This window comes from Lytechinus variegatus, chromosome 3 (genome assembly GCF_018143015.1).
Source record: "Lytechinus variegatus isolate NC3 chromosome 3, Lvar_3.0, whole genome shotgun sequence".
Lineage (NCBI taxonomy): Eukaryota > Metazoa > Echinodermata > Echinoidea > Temnopleuroida > Toxopneustidae > Lytechinus > Lytechinus variegatus.
The window spans coordinates 22,469,065-22,494,337 of record NC_054742.1 but is presented as its reverse complement, the minus strand read 5'-3'; the positions used below and the strand labels follow the sequence as shown (position 1 = coordinate 22,494,337).

At 35.1% G+C, this 25,273-nt stretch overlaps 1 protein-coding gene across 2 annotated transcripts; it reads right to left on the bottom strand.

Annotated features, from left to right (window-relative positions):
- Positions 1 to 773: 773 nt before the first annotated feature.
- LOC121410517 (ras-related protein Rab-7a-like) lies at positions 774 to 25,264 on the bottom strand. 2 transcript variants are annotated; one of them, XM_041602667.1, is made up of 5 exons: positions 25,122 to 25,264; positions 8,496 to 8,589; positions 7,792 to 7,918; positions 5,156 to 5,374; positions 774 to 4,802 (listed from the first exon to the last, which is right to left on the bottom strand). In XM_041602667.1, the coding sequence occupies exons 2-5, from the start codon at positions 8,546 to 8,548 to the stop codon at positions 4,584 to 4,586; spliced, it is 618 nt and encodes a 205-aa protein (XP_041458601.1). In that variant the 5' UTR covers positions 8,549 to 8,589; positions 25,122 to 25,264; the 3' UTR covers positions 774 to 4,583. The 2 variants fall into 2 exon arrangements, with proteins under 2 accessions (XP_041458601.1, XP_041458602.1); XM_041602668.1 differs by having other exon boundaries at positions 25,170 to 25,252.
- Positions 25,265 to 25,273: the final 9 nt, after the last annotated feature.

Below are 25,273 nucleotides of genomic sequence, written 5' to 3'. Positions count from 1 at the left end.
TTACTGTGATTTGGCCACATAGGTCTTTAAATAAGTCTAAAAAAGCCTCTCATTCATACTTGAAAAAAAAAATACATCGCATTGACCTTCTATTTATCCACCAAGCAATACATCCATTTATAATCCATTCGTTTATCCTTCTATTTACCTTTAGGGCAATTCTATGTGTCATATGGGACATTTTGACATCAATTTATAGTCTCTTAGCTGAATGCTTGAGCAATAAAACTTTCTTTTTGTCAATGATTTGTCAGTGATAAAGTTAAAACGAGTAGTGATGTGAAAAACCAATAACCGACATAAAATCTTTTAGTACAGGTGAATTAAAGGTGAAAATACAGTGTGTCGTACGGGACTCAGAAATTTTCAGTATGACATGCAACATTTTCTCCCCTAATTCATCATTGGAAACATGTTTTTGTTGGTTGTCATATTTTCAGTACTTAGTACTTTAATATTATCACAAAGAAAATTAAAGTTCATTTGTTTGGATAGCAGGCTTAAAAGTGTTGTGAAAATGGTTGATTTTTCTAGCATGGAATCAGCATTTACATTCCTCATTTCTTCTATTTCATTCATTCATTCATTCATTCACCCACTGAGTTATTCATTTATATTCCTACATTGAAAATAAAACTTTCAAATCATTCGATTCATTGAATATCTATTTACCAATCACTTTCACCATCTTGTTTCAAAGATTGTTGATTTTGCACGGTCACTCTCTCCAAGTACATGACAGGTAAAACAGTATCAAAATTCTATACATGTATTTTTTTTCACTATTACATAATTTTATTTAATCCAGATTTATACATCCTCCCTGTGTAATACAAAGTAAGCAAAAGGTTGACTTCATATCGTCATAGGCAATAGGGTCAGGGCAGCTTGGGACATCAATGGTAATTTATTTTACACTGTAATGATTTTACACTGATCCAGTAACACAACAATTTGTTGGTAATGTTCTCCATGAAAACCTTTAGGCCTTATGTGGTGCCAGGTGGGTGTTTCATTAAGCTGTTTGTAAGATACAAATTATTTTACGCCTGACTGGTGATCCTTTCTTGTGCTATGTGATAGCCCTATGTAATTAATTATTACCTAGGAACATGTTCCAGTCATGCGTAAAGTTGTGCATAACTTTATGAACAGTTTTATGAAACACCCTCCAGATATGGTCATGTTCTACATAACCTCTCCATCAAATAGAGGTGTGTCATTTAAATTGAAATCTTTCTGTACATGGAGCATTTTGAAGTAGTTAATCCAAAGCACAGGAAAAGTACAAACATAGAAATTACAATCAAATCTTCATTTGTTGTTAAGTATATAATATAGCACATTATCTGTACACAGCATAGTATACATGTATTTATACAAATTGGTACATTCTAAAGCCCTTAAAACTATCACAGTATTAGACATACTTGGTATGTTTTTCAAATTTACCACTGAAATATAAGTGGGCATACTTTTCAGTTCTTCCCTCTCAATATAAATGTTTGAAGACATTCTAGCATGATCAGTATTGAATCCAGAGTTATGTTTATAATGGTCATTTTCAATATCAATCCTTCCATAACACATTAATTTTTAAATTTTTGAATATCGTAAATTTACTTTAACATTGTAAGTGGAATGTTAATTCATAAAACCCTTTTTGCTCATAATTACATTCATCTCACATACTCTTCTGCGTAATAACACCAAAATATTACTAAATCATAGAACTGAAATCAATTCTATTAGAAACAATCTAGAAATTGATTAACTGAATAATTGATAAAATAATTCTTTCATTAAGAACAGATTATGAACTGTTTAGTTTCCTCTGCTTGAACATGTATTGCACCTATTCTCAAGTTGACATGTACTCAATTACAAGTATCAAGCAAGTACCAATTCCGATACACATCTCCCATTCTGTGTCAAGATGTAAATAAAATGAAATAAAATAATAAAAGAGAAATAGAAATTAAAGAAGTGCGTCTAACCACTTTAAAGGAATTTTAAGTGTAATGAGTACACATGATGTATTCAGTCTTGATCTTATTCTAGCTTTATAACTTCCAATTTTTATAACACTACACAGTGTGTCCCAGAAAAAAGGAAACCAGGATTCCCATGTCTTTTTTCTTCAAAGGAAAATAAACTACAATATATAATTTATAGTATCATATAATTTATTTATTCCTCTTTATTTTGATACCTAATATGTCACGAACACTCATGCATTAAGGAGCAAAACGAGTTAGAAATTTTAATGTCAAAACCATGTTGCACATAAAAATTGGACAGGAATGGATCGTGACAAAATGTGCTTATTCGACGATTGACTCATTAGCATTTCTTTTGTATTCTTTGTTAAGATTCTCTCACGGATCACTGAAATTAGAGTTGATTCAGATTCACACGTGAGTTTCTGCACAAATCGTTACTGATATGCCTCAATATTTATTGTTTGTAATTGGCCATGCGTGAACTATTTGCTAAGCTGTGGTTTCAAATTCGATAAGAGATTCCACTCTTGCCATGAGTATCAAATTTAAAGTAAAAACATATTTAATAATTGTGAAATCTTTCTCTGAAAATGGGTTTCCTTTTTTGTGGGATGCACTGTATATCTATCATTTTGCTGTTGTTTAAATATCAATCAAAATCACTTTTATATACATTCAGACATGTTTGTCTTATTTTGACAAAAAAAAAACACATGTGCAAATTTCCATACAATAGCTGGTATCATTGGCTGCCTCACAACAGCCTATACATGTAGATGCTAGAGAACTAGGCTGGAAAAAACCTCAATGTACATAATCTCCTGCAAAAGTATATGAAACATACATTTCAATATTTTCTTTTTTTATTATTAAGATACTGGGCTTATTATTGATGGATTTAGTTCAAATATGATTAACTGTTAATGCTATGATCATATAATGAGCATCTCTTTACGAGATGGATATGGAGCCTAATAAAATGCATTTATTATTATTATTGACTGTTTTTATCCGAAAGTCTATATTAGATTTTTGTCATGGAACTTCCTATACTAAAATGCAATTACAGACAGAACAATATGAAAGCCACTGGCCCGACTCACAACAGATAATATTAAAAAGAATAGCCCATTGTGATAAGTATTTACCAACCTACCCATACACTACATGCAATATAACCCAAGAAGTGTAAGTCAAAACATTCAATTCTTAGGGTGGAGGAAACATACATTCATGTTTCGAGAAGTATGTTCTTTATTGTCTCATACATCTATTTAGATTTTTTTTCAGGGGTCACTTTTTTTATTAATCACTAATGATTGCATAAACATGCAAATAACTTGTATGATCCCCGTCCATTAATTGTAGGAAGGGGGTGTTTGAAAGAGGCATAAAGGGAGCAATGGAGTATTTATAATTCAAAATATACCACTTCATCTTCTGCTACAGAAGATTTAATTTTTCTCTTCACCAATTATATTTTCTGCACTAGCATAGTACAGACAAGAGAACAGACAAAGAGAGGAAATTAACTCTGGCAAACAACCTTTACAAGGATACTTACATGTATTTGATATAAATGTTCATTCATTTCTTTGCAGTCATTCACTTTAACACATTATTGATTCATGTACATAATGTAATGTGTGCTTTGTACAACCTATCATCAATATTAATTACAGTATCACAACACATTCCTCATTATAATATAAATGTAATTTGACTATTTTTTTTTCTTTTCCATGTTTTTGCTCTGTTTCATAACAATTTTCCCCTCATTCTTTCAATTCCGCCTGACTGAATGAGATTTCTTTCCAAAAAACATTATTTATGAGTATACATATATTCTACAATATAACATGTCATTATACAAAAGGACATGATAAATGGGGTAAAATAAACAAACATGATACATGCTATAGTACATGTAGCAAAGCATGTAAATGTTTTCCCCAGCTGTAAATATGCTTCCCAACACACACATACATACTGAACAAAAACACAAAATATTGATTTGAGATGAAGATTGAAATCTAGATTTGTGAGCATAAATTTTCTTGGAAATTTAAAATTTATCATTTAATGATAACACAAGACTAGATATAGAAATTACTTATAGCACTGTGCCATTGTCAAAACAATACAATATATGCTACAAGCCTATGAAAACGGTTCCATTTGTAGATTTACAGTATTACATCATGATTAAAAACATAGATCATGTGGTAAAAATAATGCTACACCAGCCCAAATAAAGCTATACACCATATTCTAATGAAAGAGAAGTAATGAAAAAAGGTGATGCATGAGTATGCTATAAAGAATGTGAAAAAAGTGATAATTGAGATAATACAAAGGCGAAACAGAGTTCTAACACATAAGAATTATTAAATGGGAAGCTATTATTTACAGCTGGGATAATTCTTGATGAAATGTATTATATTCTCCAAATTTGAATAACAAACATTTCAATGAACAAAAAAGGGAATAAAAGAATAAATAGAAAAATAATTACCAGGAACAAAGAAATAAAGAAATAAAAATAAAAACATGGGGTAAATCATATGATGTAGGCATTCCTCAGCATGCACATCCTTCTGATTTTCCCTTGTTGTCATTATCAAGTTTGATCTGGCTGGGGAAATCCTGGTACGTTGAATCATCAGGTTCTTGTGCAAGGGCATTCTTGGCTATTGTTTGGAAGGCCTGTTCAACATTGATGCTTTCCTTTGCACTGGTCTCAAAGTATGGGATGCTGTTTTTGCTGTCACACCAGCTTTGAGATCTCTTGGCAGAAACCTGTTAATAAGAGAAGAGGAAAGACAAAGAAAACAATTACCAACTATGTTAAAGGACTACAGATGAGCTATTGATGAATTTTTACTTCCGTCGAAGCAGTAATTGTGAGATTATCATCTAAAGGAGCTACGCAACACCAGCCAAGCCAGGACGGATGCCAGTGGAGTAAGGTGCCACTGGCATGGTTGGGGCTCAAATCATGGGAATAGTAGACCATTTCTTTCACATGTCATGCCTATCTTCATTTTACCAATAAGCTTGTTATGTGAAAATAATTCAGGGTCACAAAGGAAATTTAGGGTTTCAAGGCATTAGTGTATTCTAGAAAGTGACCTTGAAAAGGAACTACTTACAATTCTGTTATCCAAGTCAACCTTGTTGCCCAATACGACAAAGGGGAAGTGTTCAGGGTCTCTAGGACTAGCTTGGATGAGGAATTCATCTCGCCAGCTGTCCAGTGATTTGAAAGAATTGGGTGATGTGACATCAAAGACCAGTACACAGCAGTCTGCCCCCCTGTAGAAGGCCACACCTAAGCTCTGAAACCTTTCTTGCCCAGCAGTGTCCCATATCTGTACAAAACAAGGAAGGTATTGTATAAAGAGCATGCAATAACACATAATAAGGCATTGATTCAATGTTCACCAGAGCTAGATATTGGTGCATAAATACCAGATACACATTTTATCATTTACATCTATGCATACCCTTTCCTTACTTTCAAAAGCTTGGAGGTGTAATGATTGATGATCTGAAAAGTAAATTACAATCATACTACTGTATCGAATACTTTGTATTATAATACCCTTCTTCTTTCGTAAGAAAAAAATATTCTTGACTCGACAAAGTAAAAATTCAAGACCTTGTGATGAAGAAATATCATCCTCATTCATGTATCCATACATGAGCCAAGTTTGCAATGATTCTCACACAGGTTCTATTGCAAAATAAAAGCATGTAATAACCTCCATGACGTGTGACTTTGAAGCCTCTTGACCTCCAAATCTAATAAGATCATCGTCACTCCTAGTATATGCATATTTGGAACAAGTTTGAAGTTGATCCATGAAACGGTTATTTGGTTATCGTGAGAACACAAAAATGGGATGAACAGAGGAATGTCCCGAGAAAATAATACTTCTGCCGAGCACAGCATAAATGCAGATTGAGGTGGGAGAAAGGTAGAGGCAAAAGGAAAGGTAGTGGCCAAGACATAATAGAGATTGGGCCTATTAGAGAAATGGTACACAAACTACAATGAATTACCGGAGGAGGGGTGTTACATTATGTTTATACTAAATTCTAGAATGATCCCTTATTTCCCTACGATTTTTTAATTTCCCTGTGGCCAAACTATACCTTTGGCTTTGCATTAACAAGAGTGTCGCTTGGGCGAGCACATAATACGCCAGTCTGTTACGTATAAAAGGGAGCTATTGGTCAAGCAAGAAAAGTGGAAGATGGCGACTTCACCTTTGACCTTCTGACCACAAAATCAATAGAATTGCTAGGATCTACACTAGTATCATACACACCAAATTATATGAGCCTAGGTTAACCCTTAATAGACTGGGCTTTTTCGATGCCTAAGAAGACAGGGGGGGGGGGCGATTCAGCCCCCCCATGATCTCGGCCGTCGATAGCGTGATCGTGACGAAAATTGGCACGCGTGTTACCTATGGCATTGTCTACAAAATTATAATATCAAATTCCACGACAAATCTCATTGCTCATTATTTATGCTAATTTATGCGTAAAATCATAAGTTTGCTCTAATTAATAAAATAATGCCCCTAAAATGCTAATTTTTGTTTCACATACTCTAGATAGGCATCTAATCAAATTGATTTTCAAAAAATTTCAACATCACATTTCTTTTCTTATGTATTCTATTGTTTTCTAAATTTCTTATGTATTTCTGTTTTTCGACCTTTTGTTTTTTGTTTTTTCAATGGAAAATGTCAGGGACTTTATTTTGACCATAAAAAAGATAAAATTAATTGATTTTAAGCAGTAAAAAGAAAAATAATGATACATTTATGAATTTTGGCTAAAAACACTATTTGCATTGGATTTGTACACAAATTCATATTTTTGAGTAATTTTGGGTCTGCATGCACTTACACATGTACGAAATGTTGCGTAATTTTGGAACCACGTACCCGGCGGTCACAATTTTGGTCTCAAAAGTTGCGCGAGACTTGAAAGTAAAAAATCAGCAAGCGACGCGGTCAAAAAAATTCAAGCGGCGGATTTATCGCGAAAAATGTTGAGGGGGGGGCTGAATCAGCCCCCCAGTCTTTTTAGGGTTAAGTTCAACTAAAGTTATCCTGTTAACAAGGACTTCAGAAGGGTAAGGTAAAAACATGTCAGTGTGACCTTGACCATTGCCCTTTTGACCTCAAAATCAACAGGCTTGCTGGGATCCATGCTAGTATCATACACACCAATCATATGAGCCTAGGTTAAGTTAAACTGAAGTTATTGTTTTTACAAGGACTGCAGAAGGGTAAGGTGGAAATATGTCACTGTGACCTTGACCTCAAAATCAATAGGCTTCCTGGGATTCATGCTAGTATCATACACAGCAAATTATATGAGCCTACATGTAGGTTAAGTTCAACTAAAGTTATCGCATTTACAAGGACTGTAGCAGGGTAAGATGAAAACGTCAGTGTGACCTTGACCTTTGAACCTCAAAATCAATAGGCTTCCAGGGATCCATGCTAGTAAACTGAAGTTTACAAGGAAAAGTTAACGGACGGACAGACAGACACCGAGCGTGTAACCATAATACGTTCCGTCGAGACGGGCGTATAAAAATATTTACTTGTTCAGAGAATGTTATCTTCCTTTCAAACTGCCACTGAAAAGAACTTAAAAACATATCTTAGTGGATATGTGTATACATGATCTGTATGAAACATCCCAAACCATTGTGCAATTTACAGACTTTGACCTCCACTGCATAATAACATACATCACATACCTGCATTGTGACAAATCTGTCATCAACCATGACTTCTTTTGTGAGGAAATCTGCACCAATAGTTGCTTTGTACTGATTGCTAAACTTTTTGTTGACATACTGGTTCATGAGTGAAGTCTTGCCAACTCTGAAAAGTTTCAATATAAAATAATAAGCATTCATATGTAAAACAGCTATTACAGTGATTTTTTTTCATCAATGAAAAATTGAGAGAATAAATGCTACTCATAATCATTATTATTGTAATAAAAATAATAGTAACAGTTCGCATCGGAATAGATTATTTCTATTCTAGATGATATGCCTAATATAATTATTATTATCATTATCATACAGTAGTCATTGTCATCATCATAATTATGACCATCATCGTCATTATCACCACATTAGCATTATCTTTATTATTTTTGTTATTTTCTCATCGTTATCATTATCATGTCAATATATCAATAATATTACCATATGAATATTACATGATTAAAACTTACATTTATTTAGCATACAAGTACAAAGATTAAACCAAATATCAAGTACATGTACAACCATCAGGAATAAAATAAAATTAAAACCAATTAAAAAACAACCTCTGAATGAGCACTTCATGCTGTTATTTACATACAGATGTTGTATGTAAAATTTGGCTATTAACGTTAGACCACAATTAAACTAAAGTTTATAACTGTTGATTGTGATTGTGTACTCACCCACTGTCACCAAGTATGATAACTTTAAGGAGGACCTTCTTTCTTGAAGTCATTATGTGTCTTCTTTATAAGATATACTATCCAGTTGAAAAATCTATAAAAAAGATAAATTATGAAAGAAAATGAAGAAATAAATGTTATTAAGCATTCTTGCAATTTGGACCTTAAACTGAACTTCTGGATGTGGCAGTCATGGAAGATAATTATAGAGAGAGATGAAGAAGAATACAATAAAACAACATGGGGAAATTTAATAGGATTTATCAAGAAATTTCAAGTAGGTATCATATTTTTTGTTGCATATACACCATGTTACACCTTTTGGTAATAAAGAGAACTGAAACCTGTAAACCTCTCCTACATAATGTATAATTGTGCATAGTTATCATTGAAGCATTTCTTTTGAATTTCATACGTGCATCATTTTAACTCTTTGTGCACTGAGACATGAACCTTCCTGTGCTTAATTATTTTCAGGGAGGAAAACAATGCATTGTTTGCTTGAGCGTGAAATGCGAAGTTTATGCGGCACCAAGTATGCATGGAAAGGGTTAAAGAAATCTTGACATAACAATAATCACCTACATATAGTACATGTAATTTGACAAAATAAGGCCAATGAATTATTAATTTTTCTAGTTATCTACATGTAAGTGAGTTTTTCATCACATGATTTCTAGACAGAAAATTATTTTCATTACATCGGGGAGGTTTCAAACAGCAAATAAAATCTCTTTGAACAAGGTTAAAAGCTGCCAGCAGAAAGTATGTCAGGCATGCACTTTGCTCAACATCTCTTGCAATTGTGTAAACAAATGATTCCGCAGCTATACATGTAGGTCATACATGTACATAAAGGGAAATATGCTTTTGTGATATCAGATAATTACTTTTTCGCCGCATCTTGGGCTGGTTAGGTGTAGTACATAATTTGGAGGCATGTGAAAATGAACTATGCAATATGTCCTGAAATATGACTCAAATTTGCTCGTCTGGGCATATGCAGGCACTCATCTGGCATATACAGTAATAAACAACAATATTCCACCGACCACATTTGAAATTTTCATTCGTCGCAAACGATTGAAAAAGTGTTAAAATCTAGTTTCAATAGAGGTCAAATTCTTTCTTTTTTCACTAATTAAACATTGATTTATATAATCTCGGCAAATGTCTCATTGTAATAGTGCTTGCTTATTGATGTTTTGTCATGCATTCAAATTTCAGTTTGTTTATTAATATGAAAGATGGAAAATTGGTACAAATGGATATTCGTAAAATGAATAAATTTTGTTGCCTGTTGGAACTCCAGTCATAGAATCTTCTTGATTACATCCCATTTCTCAATATTAAGCATGTATGTGATGAAATACTGTACAGCCTGTATCTCAATTCTCAAATCCCAAAATAAGTCAGTCCATATGAATTATGATGTATGAAAAAAGGAGATATTCAGAGAATTTTAAGGAGATATCAGGGTTCAGATTTTGTGTTCAATCAAACATGATACATGGTTACTGTGCAATCAAGACCTAAATGTTTTTGAAAATTTTACCAGTGAATAAAAAATGAATAAAAAAATAAATTAATTGAATAAATAAATCTTAAAAAAAATGGTTAAACACAAAATATTGGATCTTGGCTTTGGTTTAATTATATTCAACAACAATTCTAACAAGAAACTATCATTTATTGTTAAAATGACAAAAAAGTTGGGGGCCATAAGGAATAATCTTTTTTGTGCCTGTTGTTGACATTTTTATTTTTTGAAGCATGAAGTTTAATTTGGCTCTTTACAGAGATCATTCCTTTCCAGTGACTTGTCATGGATTTTGAGGTGTCAACATGTATGCATGTACATGTACTGTATGATGTGAACAAGTCAACTTTTCATACATGTAGGCTACAGTGTACAATGCCAGGATTTCAGTATATACAGCTTACAGTTTCATGTACAACATATTAGCACTATGCATTATGGGCATTAGATCTACATTGTCAGTAAATATAAGACATGAATCTGCAACATCAGCAAATAATGTGTGAATGTACCATACATACTATGTAGTATACACGTATGAATAGTGTGAATACAGCTCAGTCTCTCTCAAAATGTTTGCTTTAAAGAATCATCAAGTCTGATGAATACTCACTCTACAATCTGTTATTCATATCAAAAAGAAGGAAAGTCCTATATGTAAATAACATTTACACTAACCAAGTCTTGCAGTGGTTTAGACAGGTCTCTGTCTGATTAACTATTTAGTGCACAATATGGGAAATGGTACTATTTACATCCCTTTCATGTACATGTACCTGTGTGTAGTCACTGTGTACACTCAATATAAATGTACATATTATATGATGAACATGTGTACATATGTGAAGCTACATACATGTACATATTACAAGCAGTTGTACGAAAGAGAGTTTACAAATGTAGGTGGGTTGACCTTGTATTTTCATACTGAAATGGACTTTGCACACAAAGCATTACTAAGGAACATGTACTAGTACAATGCAAGAATAAAAAGGAAAAACAAAAACAGACAAATACTTATTTTAAGTCATGATGGTGTTGATCATACAACGATGAGTCACATGTTTCCTGATTTTATTGCAATATAAAACATCAGGTCTGTTTTTAATAGTCTAAACTGTGACACGATTATTAAGATCTATTAATTGATGATTGCTGGGCATTGTGGCATGTGCCTGTAAAAAGGTTAACATTGATGCAGAGGTTTATAGTTCAAGCCAAAGACCTTATAATATATTACTAGACCGAAAGCTGCGCGCGCGTTCAGCACAAAACAAATGAGATTAGACTCCGCCTACCGCGATCATTTGAAGACAAAAATAAGCCCCCATTGACATTCATGAGCGTAAATATATTCATATTCCGGCCTTATCATTGGCTAAGAGCGTCATTAATACGCGATTTCCCCGATTCTTTGTCATCGATACTAGTGGTATCGTGTTACAGAAGTAATTATTCATTTGACCTCATTACGTCATCTAATTTATTCATTCTGAAACTTTTCTTTCCACACAAAAATGGACCTACGAACACTCCGGTGAGTACGTATAAATTGATATAACCACATGAATTCAGTGGACTATTTACAAATTTCACACTGTATTTTGTGATCTTAGGTTATTTCTGTACCAAATTAGAGAGTTTACTATCATTCTTCTTTTAAAGGAAAGCAGGATTTGGTCTTTGAAATTGAAGTTAGATTGTCATCGTCGCCCAGTGCAGCCTGTATGTTGCTTGCAGTGTTGCGGTTATGCCGCTGTGTTAACCACATGTATTTTGTACGGGCTCCTAGCCGATTGGGCATCGAGAGAAATTCGGGCCGGTTTGGTTCACCTCCAATTAACAAGGACCAACCCACGATTGATTAAAGCAAGAAGAATGAAGCTTCTTTTTGTACACTGTAACGTTAGATCTAGAGGGAGATCTGCATCTATCTTCAGTAGATCGAAACCCAGTCAGGAATAAACTGTGAAGTGGAGTGTGGATGAAGATATATTGCCTGTCATTGTGTCAATCCTCACTTTCAGTTTCAGATATCAAATTTATTTTGCATAACTTCAGGCTTCTTCATTTAGCCCCCACCCATTTTAACTTATTGTTATTTATAAATAGGGTCTATAGTTAGACTCCTATAGACCAAAAATTTCAGTCTCTCTATTTTGGTTCTTCCGCTGAACTGTGTTGGCTCACTCACGAATAGTAAAAAAAATGTCAGAAATTGTTGAATAAATCCCCAGAAACGACGGTTATTCCTGTATACGAAATAATATGCTGCTCTGCATGTTTGTCTTATTATCAATAGGCTAGATCTAGGACCTAGATCTAGATAGGCCTAACGTTAGATCTAATTTCTAACGTGGTTAACAGAGGAGACTAGGCCTAGTGTTACTGTTGCTTCTTATTAATATTATTTTAGACTTAGATCTAGGCCTACGGTACTTCACTTTTATTCATCGATGCTTTCTAATTCTAGGCCAACCTAATTCAAATCGAATCATCTAAATTATACTTTCCCAACCCGCGACACTTACCCCAGGCCCAGGGCTTATGATCTACTAGGTCTGTAATTTAGGCCTAGATCTAGGTCTGGGCCTAAACGACTCCATTTACATGTACGAGTATGCCTGTCAGTGTCAGTGGACCAAGGACTAGATCTAATCTTGGTCAATAATGGCAATGAAGTTTAAACTTTTAGCCAGGAATAAAAGACATCAAATCCATATAGGCCTAGATCTCAGTTTAGAACCAAAGCTTTACTTTCTAGGTCTAGATAGATCGAGAGTCCATCGTTACTATCTAGATCTAGAACTACGAGTAATTTAGATACGCGAATGCTGTTGCACAGCTCTGAGTCTTGGACTAGATCTATACTTTCTTACAAATAGATCTAGACCTAGTGCATGAGATGAAATTTATGTTAAAGTCAAATGAAATAAGATTCGGAAATAAAAAGATGCAGATGTTTCTTTTTTGGGGGGAGGGCAGACATTTGAAAAAAATTATAGAAACCTAAAATTCAGAAAGCGAGGGCCAGAAGTAACCAATATTACCTATGGCCGTTTTGTGCATTTTCTAAAATAAAATTGAAGGATGTCATGCAATTCTTTTTTTGATGAAGGTTTTCACATTTCATCTCTTACCCAAATCCCTCCCCTATACATACGGCCATGAAAAATATCACTTCTTATTATTGTACTCTCTTTTCTTTCACAAACAGGTTGAGTTTGAAGAAAAAGAAAAACAGGTTGAGTTTGAAGGACAAGAAAAACAGTATAGAGGTCTACCTATATGGTTCAAGATGATGATCATAAGTGCATGCATCATTTTGCAGATTCTCATCCAGGTATAAAAGTTAAACTAACCCATTCAAAATTACAGATACATTACATGCATTGAATGTTAACCATGTTTACATTAAATAAAAATAACCTGAGCCACAAAGAGGTAGGATCTGTACGGAACATACACTTCTTAAATATACAGGCTCTCGAGTCTAAAGTAGAACCAATGTCAAAAGTTATGTACTTTGGGCAAATTTATAAAATTAGGACATGTCCTTGATCTACTAGTAATTAAATTGCCTTTTTATTTATATTAGTGATTATTTTTGATAATGGAGGTTGTTCACATTTTTTTGGCAACAAATAGACCTGACTTTGAAAAACCCATTTCAATTTTGTTTCTAGATTATAGTTAGTGTCGTTTTTAATTACAGATCAAAATATTCTGTGCAACAAAACATATCAACTTTAATTCTGACTATTCATATAATTTACATATGTTAATTTATATATTCATATTTACAAGAAATCTCTGTCATTTTTTCGAAGAGTACATGTAGTTAGAATGGAGAGTGGTATGTAAACTGCAGAGAACATTTTTAAGTGATATGCTTTATAGAAGTACAACTTTATAATTAGAAGTAAGATTTCCTATGGTATGTGTTGAAGAAACATATATACCTATGCATAGTCTCACTTTTCTTAAAACATTTGTTTTATAAATCATGACAATTTAATTGATTTTCTTTCTCTATTTTTTTCAATCTGCAGGACTGGTGTAACAGATGTTTTCATTCAAGAAATCCAACTATTCAACATTGAAGACTTAGGAACCACGTGATGAAGATGGAAAAGGTTTTTTTTTCCAAGTCCAATTAAAAAAAATTATTATCACAACCCAAATTCATGACGTATGAAATTTCTTATTGATTTTCATTAAAATTGGTTGCAAAAAGAGAAGCTATAAACATACAAATAGGAGCAGCGGATTGAAGTTGCTTGAAAGTGGGGGGGGGGGGGCACAGGGAAAATGCTGTTTTATGTGAAATTTTTAAAAAGTTGCGAGCAAGCAAAATTTTGACATTTTAAAAACAAATATCCCATTTTGTGATAGATTTCGACAAAATATTCAAAATGATATATTTCACCCTTTGCTTTCCTTTTTCTTTTTTTTTTGGGGGGGGCAAGAGCATTGGCGGCGGAAGGCAACAAATTTAGGGGGGTCCACCTGAATTTATCCACCTAAATCTTAGAAGGGACCACAAAAATTTCCAGCAAAAAAAAAGGTTGTCAACCACAATTTTAGGGGGGCACAACAATTTTAAGGGGGGGTCTACCTGAATTTAGGGGGGGCGCAGGAAAAAAATTGACGAGCAAAAAAAAAAAGATTCTCAACAAAAAATTTAGGAGGGGGGACTGTCCCCCACCTCAAATTTATGGGGGACAGGTCCCCCTATCCCACCGCTTCCACCGCCTATGGGCAAGAGTCCTTCAAGCCCCCCCCCCTCCATCTGTACGAACCTGCTTATATACCCCACTCACATGAATTATCAAACTTAATGCACACAGGATTTCCTTCAGAAGTATATTATAGAAATGAAAATATTGTTTTCTTGTTTCAAAGGGCACTCGTCATGGTGACCATAAAACAGATCCTTCTCAAGTGAAAGGGGCACAGAACAAATTCTTTAGAAGCGCTCTTCTTGGGTAAAAGGGGCAGTGATTCAAGAAAGGGCACTTTCAAGAAGGCGAGGGGGCACTTTGTATTACATGAAACGGCTCTCAGATGGAAGGGCACAGAACACGTGGGGGCATTTTGGGGTGAAAAATTGCATAAAAGGAAGAGCACTAATTGGTATTACCTAAAACAGGTTCTCATCAGGTGAAAGGGACACAGTACACGTTCGTGAGGGGGCATTTTCTTGCATAAAAAGGCACTTTTCAGTGCTTCAAAAAGTAGGGGGAATTGTGCCCCCCAGCATACAAAAACATATTTATTTTGGTTCAAACTATTATCATACGCTTAAGAAAAAAGTAAAGCTTAATCCTCTGATAATGTGATTTTTTTTCTGGATAATTAATAAAATTCACCACTAACCAGAAAATTCCTTCATGTCTTTCATTTGTGTTCATATAGTATTTGTACCGAGCTAAAATGAAAGGGATTTGGAATTGGCAAAATTCAAAGTGAGACGGAGATCGAGAGAGGGAAAGAGTGATGAGAAGTGGGTTGAAAAGAGATGAGAAAGAAATGGAGGGGCATATAATTATGAAGAGATAATTTAGAGGGGGTGGTGAGAGAGCTGGTGTTGGAAGTAGGAACAAAAGGGGTGGAAGAGAAATAAGACGAGATTTTTGGAAACCAGGAGACAGATAACAAGTGGGAAAATAAGGAAATATATGAAAAGTTAAGTTGCAAAAGGGGCTAGGGCCACTCCAAGAAAATCATTTTTTTTTATTCTCCCATATTGCAATATTCTTATGCGAAAATGAATTTTCATGATACCCTACCATTAGAAATTCAAAATTGGGTATAAAAGAAATCTACTTATCTTCATATTTTTAAAGATATTATTTTCCATAAAAATTATGAATGGACCTTTTGAAAAAAGTGAATTTTCTTTTTTTAGTTCACTTTTTTATGGGAATTTCAACTTTTCTATGGTATCATCTTATAGAGCTACTAAAATCAATTAAGACATAAAAATCAAATTTGATCAAAAATGGACCTAACCCCTTTTAAAAGTGAGCTCTTCATCTGTAGGAGAATGGCGGCACAAAAGAACATGAGTGGGAAAATGATTAAATGGAAAAAAAAACAGAGTAAGAAATGCTGGAGAATAAAGGGGACAGGAAACATATTGAGCATGATAAACTGGGGCCCGTTTCATCATGAGTTACAAGTATGGTAACTACGAATACCAATCATAATCAAGGACCCCACGGTTATCACAATAATAGCGATGTTTAAATAGCTCAGTGTAATTCATTATGAAACGGACGCCAGAAGAAAGCAGGCACGGGGATCCATGAAGATTGTTTTTTTTACTTCTCCAAATTAAATTTGTAACAAGAAATGACTCTTTTAGTGGTGAAAGTTATTTTTTTCAGTATTCATACTCAACCAGTGAAAATACCATCATTGTAATAACCATGATTTGCCCCCACCCCACCTCCACCTTTTTACCTAATCGCGACTTGATCTACTCTTTTCATCTTCCCTTTTAAAATTAACATAGGCCTATAAGACGCAATACAAACATTGTTTTGTTTTTAAGTGATATCGCTTGTGATATCGATACTTTATAAAGCGCAACGTATCGTCTCAGATTTGCGCTTGCTTGATTCGCTGAATCCTTCGCGTCACGAGCGCGTAACAAAATGAATGCATTAATAAATTTGCCAAGTTGACCTTTGTCATTGCGCTGGTGTGCGTATTGTCTAATACACGTACAAAACCACAGTTGACGAGGGAGCATCGTACGAAATTAATATTAATGGGGGCTTATTTTAGCTTCTAGTGGATTAAACAAAATGGCGGTAGCTTCGGGGGCCTGGTTCAAGCCCTGGTCACAGTCTTTTCATGAGGCTAAAGGTTGGTCCCAGACATAACAATCACATCTGATTGATACTCATTTGAAAAAACAACAACTCAATTACACATACACGCTGCCATAACATAGCCAATTTAAAGGCAAGTTAAGAAACTCTCTTTATCTCACAATTGTCAGAGCATACATGTACATGTAGAAAGGTATGGTGGCTCTGTAGTTTCCCTGAAGTACGGATGACACATGACTTATGTCGTTATAAATTCGCAACTCATCGCAAAGTAACATACTCACGACCTTCCTTGCAAAATTAACAAATATGGTTGAAAACTTCAGAATTCTAGTTACAATTTCAGTTATAAACTGAAATTGTCGCAAATTCAACATGTAGTCTGGGACATTTCATCTACACGTAGAGGTTTGTAATTTTTGTCGCAAATTTCTTAATTTTTTTTCAACAAACTGAAAATTATTAGTCTAATATTTGAAGACCAAACAAGTAACTGCATGAATTTAGATAGAAAATTATGACTATTCATAAAGTTGGATTTTAATTACAGTGTATATCATTTTTTATCAACGCAATTTCATTGTCAATCTACTCAAAGTGGTTCACAATTATTACTACCCCGTCAATGGGTTCATAGCTTATAGCAGCCTGCTAGGCGCACACTTGCTAAACCAACCACAATGACTTTAACATTGTTTTCTACCAGTACCCAATTAGCACCTGGGTGAGAGAGGCCAAGTGTGGATTGACGTCTTGCCAAATGACTCGAGGCCATGGTGGGATTCGAACACACAACCCTCTGGGTACAAGGCGAGATTCAAAACTGCTACATGTATGTACACGATGACGTTACAACAAAAATTTTAATATTTCTCAAACTGTACAAAACTATCACTGTGATAGAACATCTACAAACCGTACTGAGTCTACTGACCAATAACATCAGGTGCAAATAATCATTTCATGACACATAGAACATTATATGTAACATCAAGGAATTACACACTTTTCGAATTACATGTAAAACTTGAAATAATATTTGCCTTTATTTCAAAACTGGGTCTCATTCATTACACAGAATTTATAGACACAGGATAATGGATAAACTGCAAATATGACCAGCTCATCTGTGTTGGCCTTCAGAAAAGTAATATTTCAAAGTCCATTAATTCAAACTTTATTCAATAGCATGTTCTCAAATGCTCATGCGGAGCCGAGCCTGTGGACTTTTCTTTCACAGAGTTTGTAAACCCAGATATCAGCAACCGCCTTCAGGGCAACCTGAAGACATACCTGTATAATGATGCATTTTGACATACAATCATCAATGTATTTTAAGGCAATCTTTGAATAGTTCCAACCTGCTTTGTAATTTTTGTCTCCGTTTCTGTATTTTGCTCTGAAGTGCCTTGAGCATCTAACTCCATGCATTATTATTATTCTTATTATATTACAAAAAGTATGAAAGACAGTTTTAAGCAAAAGGTATTAACTACCATGTGAGTAAAAAAAATAAACTTACAAACTTGCTATTCATTTCAAAATTTGAAATTGAATGAAAAACAATTTCAAAATTAAAATATCTTACTTCGCATCATTTGGTACCATTTTTGAGTGGTAAGTTTACATGCTTGGATGAAAACAAGGCATTATTTACAGTGGATTTTAAAGTGACTTGTGCCAAATTTTAATCAGTGAGGGAATGAAATAAATTATATTTATCAAACCAGATAAACATTGCAAAATGAGGTTGTCCCGGCCCCAGGTGTGTGTGATGCCTTGTTCTAAAATTAAAGTTACCGTACATGTAGTATCCATGTTCTCATAATTCATTATGACATTGGATTCTAAAGCCTAAGGTACTCTGATCTTGTAAAAAATTTGGGTAGGCCTATCCAATTTCAGAGTCTCCAGATTGGAAGACCAATTCCATTCGCTTATATTTGCTGCAAAAGGATTACATGTACCTTGAAACAACCTACTGAGGTCAGAAATATGTCATCTTTTTATCACAAATGCGATAAGCAGATTCCTCATGAAAAATAGCCCTTTTCACTGTCTACTTTTGTTTCATCATCATCATCTTGTTAAGGATGTGCATGTACACCCAGGTATATCAGACCACAACATCCTTGTTTGCAACAAGTGCAAAGATTCAAGTCAAACTATCGAGGAAGGTCTAGATGTTTAGTGATACATGGTTACTCTTTATGTCCACTTTTAACTAGACCAATAAACTTACAGAGATATGATGGTTATTCAACAAAAAACCCCAACATGGCCAAAATTCATTGACCTTACATGACCTTTGACCTTGATCATGTGACCTGAAACTCAAACAGGATGTTCAGTGATACTTGATTACTATTATGTATAAGTTTCATGAATCAGATCCATAAACTTTCAAAGTTATGACGGTAATTTAACAGATACATCCAATTCGGCCAAAGTTCATTGACCTTTGACCTTGTTCATGTGACCTGAAACGCGCACAGGATGTTCAGTGATACTTGATTACTCTAATGTCCAAGTTTAATGAACTAGACCAATAAACTTTCAAAGTTATGATGGTAATTCAACAGATACCCCCGATTCGGCCAAAGTTCATTGACCCTAAATGACCTTTGACCTTAATCATGAGACCTGAAACTCGCACAAAATTTTCAGTGATGCTTGATTACTATTATGTCCAAGTTTCATGAATCAGATCCATAAACTTTCAAAGTTATGATGGGAATTCAACAGGTATCCCCAATTCGGCCAAAGTTCATTGACCCTAAATGACCTTTGACCTTGGTCATGTGATGTGAAACTCATGCAGGATGTTCAGTGATACTTGATTAACCTTATGTCCGAGTTTCATGAACTAGGTCCATATATTTTCTAAGTTATGATGACATTTCAAAAACTTAACCTCAGGTTAAGATTTCGATGTTGATTCCTCCAACATGGTCTAAGTTCATTGCCCCAAAATGACCTTTGACCTTGGTCATGTGACATGAAACTCTAATAGGATGTTCGGTAATACTTGATTAACCTTATGGCCAAGTTTTATTAACTAGGTCCATATACTTTCTAAGTTATGTCGTCATTTCAAAAACTTAACCTCAGGTTAAGATTTGATGTTGACGCCGCAGCCGCCGCCGTCGGAAAAGTGGCGCCTATACATGTAGTCTCACTTTGCTTCGCAGGTGAGACAAAAAGCTTGTCAGCACCCCACTGCTGTAGGTTGGTAATAAACATTTCCACGAATTTGTCCAAGTCTATTTTGCGCATGCGCCCTAGGTATATCAATCGGCAAGTTTTGTTTACAATTTTGAAAGTTAGTGAATGAATGCAGCATTTTCCACCCTTTTTTGAGGATCTAGCTACTGCCTCGATGTCCGGATTCATGCAATACGGTTGACCTTCATCCATAGAAATGAGGTGGGTGCATGATTTTTTTTTTTAAATTTGGTACCCTAACCTCGAAGGTACCCATATAAGTATTTGTTAACTGTGGCAGCCTATGATTACTTTCTGTATCGGCCAGCGAAGCAGGCCAGAGCTCTCTGGGTTAGGACCTGCATATCTTGGACCCCCTAATAATGTACAGCTGAGCGAGGTACCATTTCTTTTACGTATTTTTGGCACATAAACATGATCTATTTCGCTACTTTTTCACAAGTTATATGGAATTTCTGTAACTTTTAAGTAATCTCCCACCGCACTGAGGCAAAGAGGTGTGGCATGTGATGACTGTGATCAATGGTACTGTGCGTAATGCATGCAAATGTCAACTCCACTCTATGAGGCCCTTGCCCATTCTAATGTTTCATCACTTTCATGGCAATGTATTTCTTGTGGCATGCCACAATTCTCTTCCAGCCTATTTGATCCTTTCAAATGGAGATGAGCAATGTATACGACAGCCTTCAAGTTCTACCAACACAAGTAGCTCCACAATGCCACTCAGCCCAGGCCCTCTACAAGCTTCTTTATCTATCCGTCGAAAAAGCGTACGGAAACAAGGTCCGGTTAAGCATAAGATGAAAATCTCGAACATCAATTTCCAAAGTATCAAGAATAAAAAGGAAGAACTTGGTTCTTTTTTACTCTACTGATCCTGATATTATTCTTGGCTTTGAAACATGGCTTAACAGTTCCATATGCAGTTCAGAACTCTGTGTACTTTTTCAATTTTGATTTTGATAAGGTCTTCACTTCTTATCCAGAAGATATAAAGGGTCAAGACAAGGTCAGGGAAAGGTCAAAAGGTCAACAAACTTTCATTGGTAGCCAAAATACACTAAAAGCGGTTAGAATCTTAGGAGTTGGTTCTTTATTTTGAAAAGTCTCTAAGAAAACAATATCCATTAGATTAAAAAGGGGTCAAACGTGCTCACACAATAGATAAACAGAGATAGACGTCAATTACATTTAGTGTTGTATCATAGTATTGCAGGAATACCTTGAAACGACTTGACAAACCCTAATGCCCTTAATTGATGACATTTCAAAAACTTAACCTTGGTTAAATAAGATTTCAATGTTGTAAAGAATTCACTATTAAAAATGGTGGTAGTATATTAATATTTTGGCTTCATCCTAGTGTTGTCAGTCGGTCCGGGATCGGGATGAATTCCCGGCGGTCTGAGGCTCCGAGACGGTTCCGAGACGGTTCCGGGATCAATGAACTTAGACCGTATCCCGGCAGGAAAATAAAATCAATAATGGCCAAATTCATGTAGTAATATTTCCCTAATTAGTAATTGTACTTACGAAATACGAGAGAACAATTTAGTTTCAACTGGCTGTGTGCACATGCACCTCCTTAATATTACGCAATTACATAGCTATCTGTACTCGTCGATCGCATGAGCATGCAGGCAATCTAGCTTTGCACACGGCTCCGAGAGATCTACGCAGACAACAATCGTCTACTGTATAGTCTCATGTGCAGACCTCTTTCGCCTCAGTTCGTTTTACTGAGTCATTCATTTACCCCATACTTTCGAGTTGAATCTGCTACGATATGTATGGACTTGTGAATTTATCATGAAATAATTTACTAACAATTGACGATGATGATCTATGAGTATTTGCAAATTTAGTCATTTAAAAAAGTCGCCATTAATTTTGTGATGATTGTATTTGTTGGGGTATTTTTTTGCGAAAGGGTTTGCAAATAACAACTAGACGAATGCGCATCATGTTTCAGCTGGTTAGAGCCGGGAGAGAGAGAGAAGGGGGATTACGGGAAGTGCTTGGTCGTTCACGACTGGGGACCATCTGTCATCTGTTGACTTGATGTTTACAATTGCAAACCAGTCGGTCAAATCATGGAGCTATTAATAGCTCTATGGTCAAATCATTTCTCCTAGATATATTTTATAAAATTGTACCAAAACGCTGTTAGAATTGGCGATGTTTAAAGTGGCGTTGTTTAAACTTTGAAACAACATTGTTTTGAAAGTCGTATCATACCATATATGTTGTAAAAATATGTTGTTAAATGCATCAAACAAATTTCCAATGATATTAACAGTTTTAAATGATATCGTTGGAAATTGCAAAAAATCTTTAAAAACAAACTGTTTAAAGTTTTAAAAAAATTCTATTGGTTTAATAGTTTAAAAAATAGTTGTATATTGGCTTAAACAATGTTTCTTGATATTTAAATAGTTGTTCAAAATATTTTTTTACTGTGAATAGTCTGAGTATCTATTCAAATAATGTTTTCTCGATCGAAAGTAATTCATGATTAAAGAAAAAATGAGTTTGTTGTTTCGATGCGAAGTGCCGGCCGCCGGGACTAATCTTGTGTAAATTTCCAAATAAGCTTCTCTGATAAGATAGTATTCACTTTTCTCAGTAGTAGTGATATGAAGGAGATATCTCCTTGGTGATATCATACTGTTCAGAGTTACGAGAGAGGGAGAGAGAGTGAAACTGAAAGTAAATCCATATTCCGGGCTAGCTAGGGCCACAGGCGCACTGACAAGACATTACACAATTTGCTTATAACTGTCAACCACGTGCGCCCCGACCACAGATCAGTGGCACCTACACGTGTGTTATTGGACTGTCAGGGGTCCGTTGCAGAAAGAGTTGCGTTTAATCGCAAGTCAAAAAATCAATCGCGCAAGTCCCAAATGCGCGCTGCTGATTGGTTGAAAATCAAGTTGCGCATGACTCTTTAGAGTTGCGATTAATTGCAACTCTTTCTGCAACGGGCCCCAGATCAGCAGCTGGATCGACTCAAACATAATTCGGGTCATGTCAGTGGTCATTAATGTTTACAGTTTGCGGTGGTGGCACGCTTTGACTGTCTCATCATTATTTTCCCCATGTTTTGAGTGAATGTTTACAATTTGCGGTGGTGGCATGCACTTGACCATGGAGCTAACAGTTAATAGTTCTATGCTTTGACTGTCTGGTGCACCGCCAGTGTGCAGTGTTTAAGGCTGGAAATGTAGGTATACACTTTTGGATTGCATTTGTGCGTGGAGATATGTTTCGGGATTCGGGACGAGCCGGGATCCCGATAAGGAAATTTTGAAGTTGCCTGGACGGTTTCGGACCGGGATTTTTTTTCTAGATAACAACACTACTTCATCCATAAATAAATAAGCAAAACAAAAGTAAATGAATAGCTAAGAATAGTGGTACGTGGTAGTGACTGCAGAATATTTCAGTTTGTTTTATTCATTTTTAAATAATGTTTTTCTTTATATTTTTCGGGCCACCAATCTTTACTAATGGGCCACCCAGAAAAATTATTTGAAGGTTTTGGTGGCCCGAACGGGCCACCACCCAAAAAAGTTAATGTGGAGCCTTGAATAAGAAATGAAATAAATAAAGCCCCCTTCATAAGTTGACGACACAAAGATCAAAATTTAAATAAAAGTAAGCCTGAGTCATATCGATTATTTTGAAAACCGGTGTTCGACAGCTCTAATTCGATCGAACATCGAAAACCTTCAAATAATTTTTCTGGGTGGCCCATCAAGAAATATCATGATGTAATTTGTCATGCACAAAAATAATTGCTTTCTTAAATGGCTATGCAGCAAGTGCGATGCAAAGAAAACGGTTGGTAATTTTATCATATTATAATTTTAATATTTCATGGGATGATGTCCCGATATTTGGAATAGCAAATGCAAATTTTTCTTGATTGCATTTAGTCTAACATTACTATTAGTTGCCATTGAAACTTTAAGGCACTGAAATAAAGCCAAGGCAAAGGTGTCTGGTACCGTACAGTACTGCCATACTGTATGGCAGCGAGTCCAAACTTCGCCCGTGTCCATACTTCGCGGACGGTCATTATCTCAAAAACTAGCCAATATCCTTAAAATCTGACATCATCAACGTGAAAAGCGACCTAAAATTACCCTTTACTGAAAGTTTCTTTAGGATGAGTTCAGTATTCATGAAAATATTGGCAAAAGATAGGCAAATTTGTCACCGCTAGCGCCTGTTTTGAAGAAATCAACAAGCATCACGATATCACCGTTTTGCAAGCATTAATCATGAAAAATGTGAGTTAAATGTGGTACTAACCGATTCCATAGCATTTTGTCATCAATCTGATACACATATTTCACTTTTTGAGCTTGGATTTTTAATTAAATCTCCACAAAAGCTTTGGTGCGTGAAGTTAGGTCACACTTTTTCTGAACGGTTTTCCAGCACAGCCCGCATTCGCGATCGGAATAGAATTTTGAGATTGCGATACCGGCGAAACCCCTTGACCTACTTTACATTTTCGTCCATGATTTTATAGTTTACAATCTTGCTGTCAATGTAATAACTATTTCTTGAATTGGTTTTGTATAAATTATGAATATTTTGTGAACAAAATTAAGCCTGATGAATATTTATGAAAAGTGCACTAAGTTTGGACACCCCATCATACATACATGTACGGTACGGTACACTTGCACACTTCACCACTACAATACACCAGATGGCGGCCTGTAGTAGGCCTAACATTTCCAAAAGAAAAAGAAAGAGCGCTGCAATATCTACTTGAAGTTGAAGTTGCACTAGTTGCAATTGCATCGCACTCGTGCACTTGCCATGCAATGAATCGAAATTGCAATTGCAGCAGCGCCCGCAATTGTGCTTTTTAATGCCTACCCGGTAGGGAAAAAAACGAAAGATCTCTGAAATATAATTTTTATATTACAAGTAAAATGGTATGATATAAATACATAATCGTCATAATTCATCAATTTGCAAGTTTTGCATATTTACCTAAAATACTGTAAGATAAGTTTTCAAGTGGTGGTGGCAAGTACTCACACTGCTATTTACAGTTTTTGCCAGGATATCTGTGACGACTTTTTCCGCAGTTCTATCAATATGTCCGCAATGGAGGTCATAAGATCTGTGACGTCATATAGTGG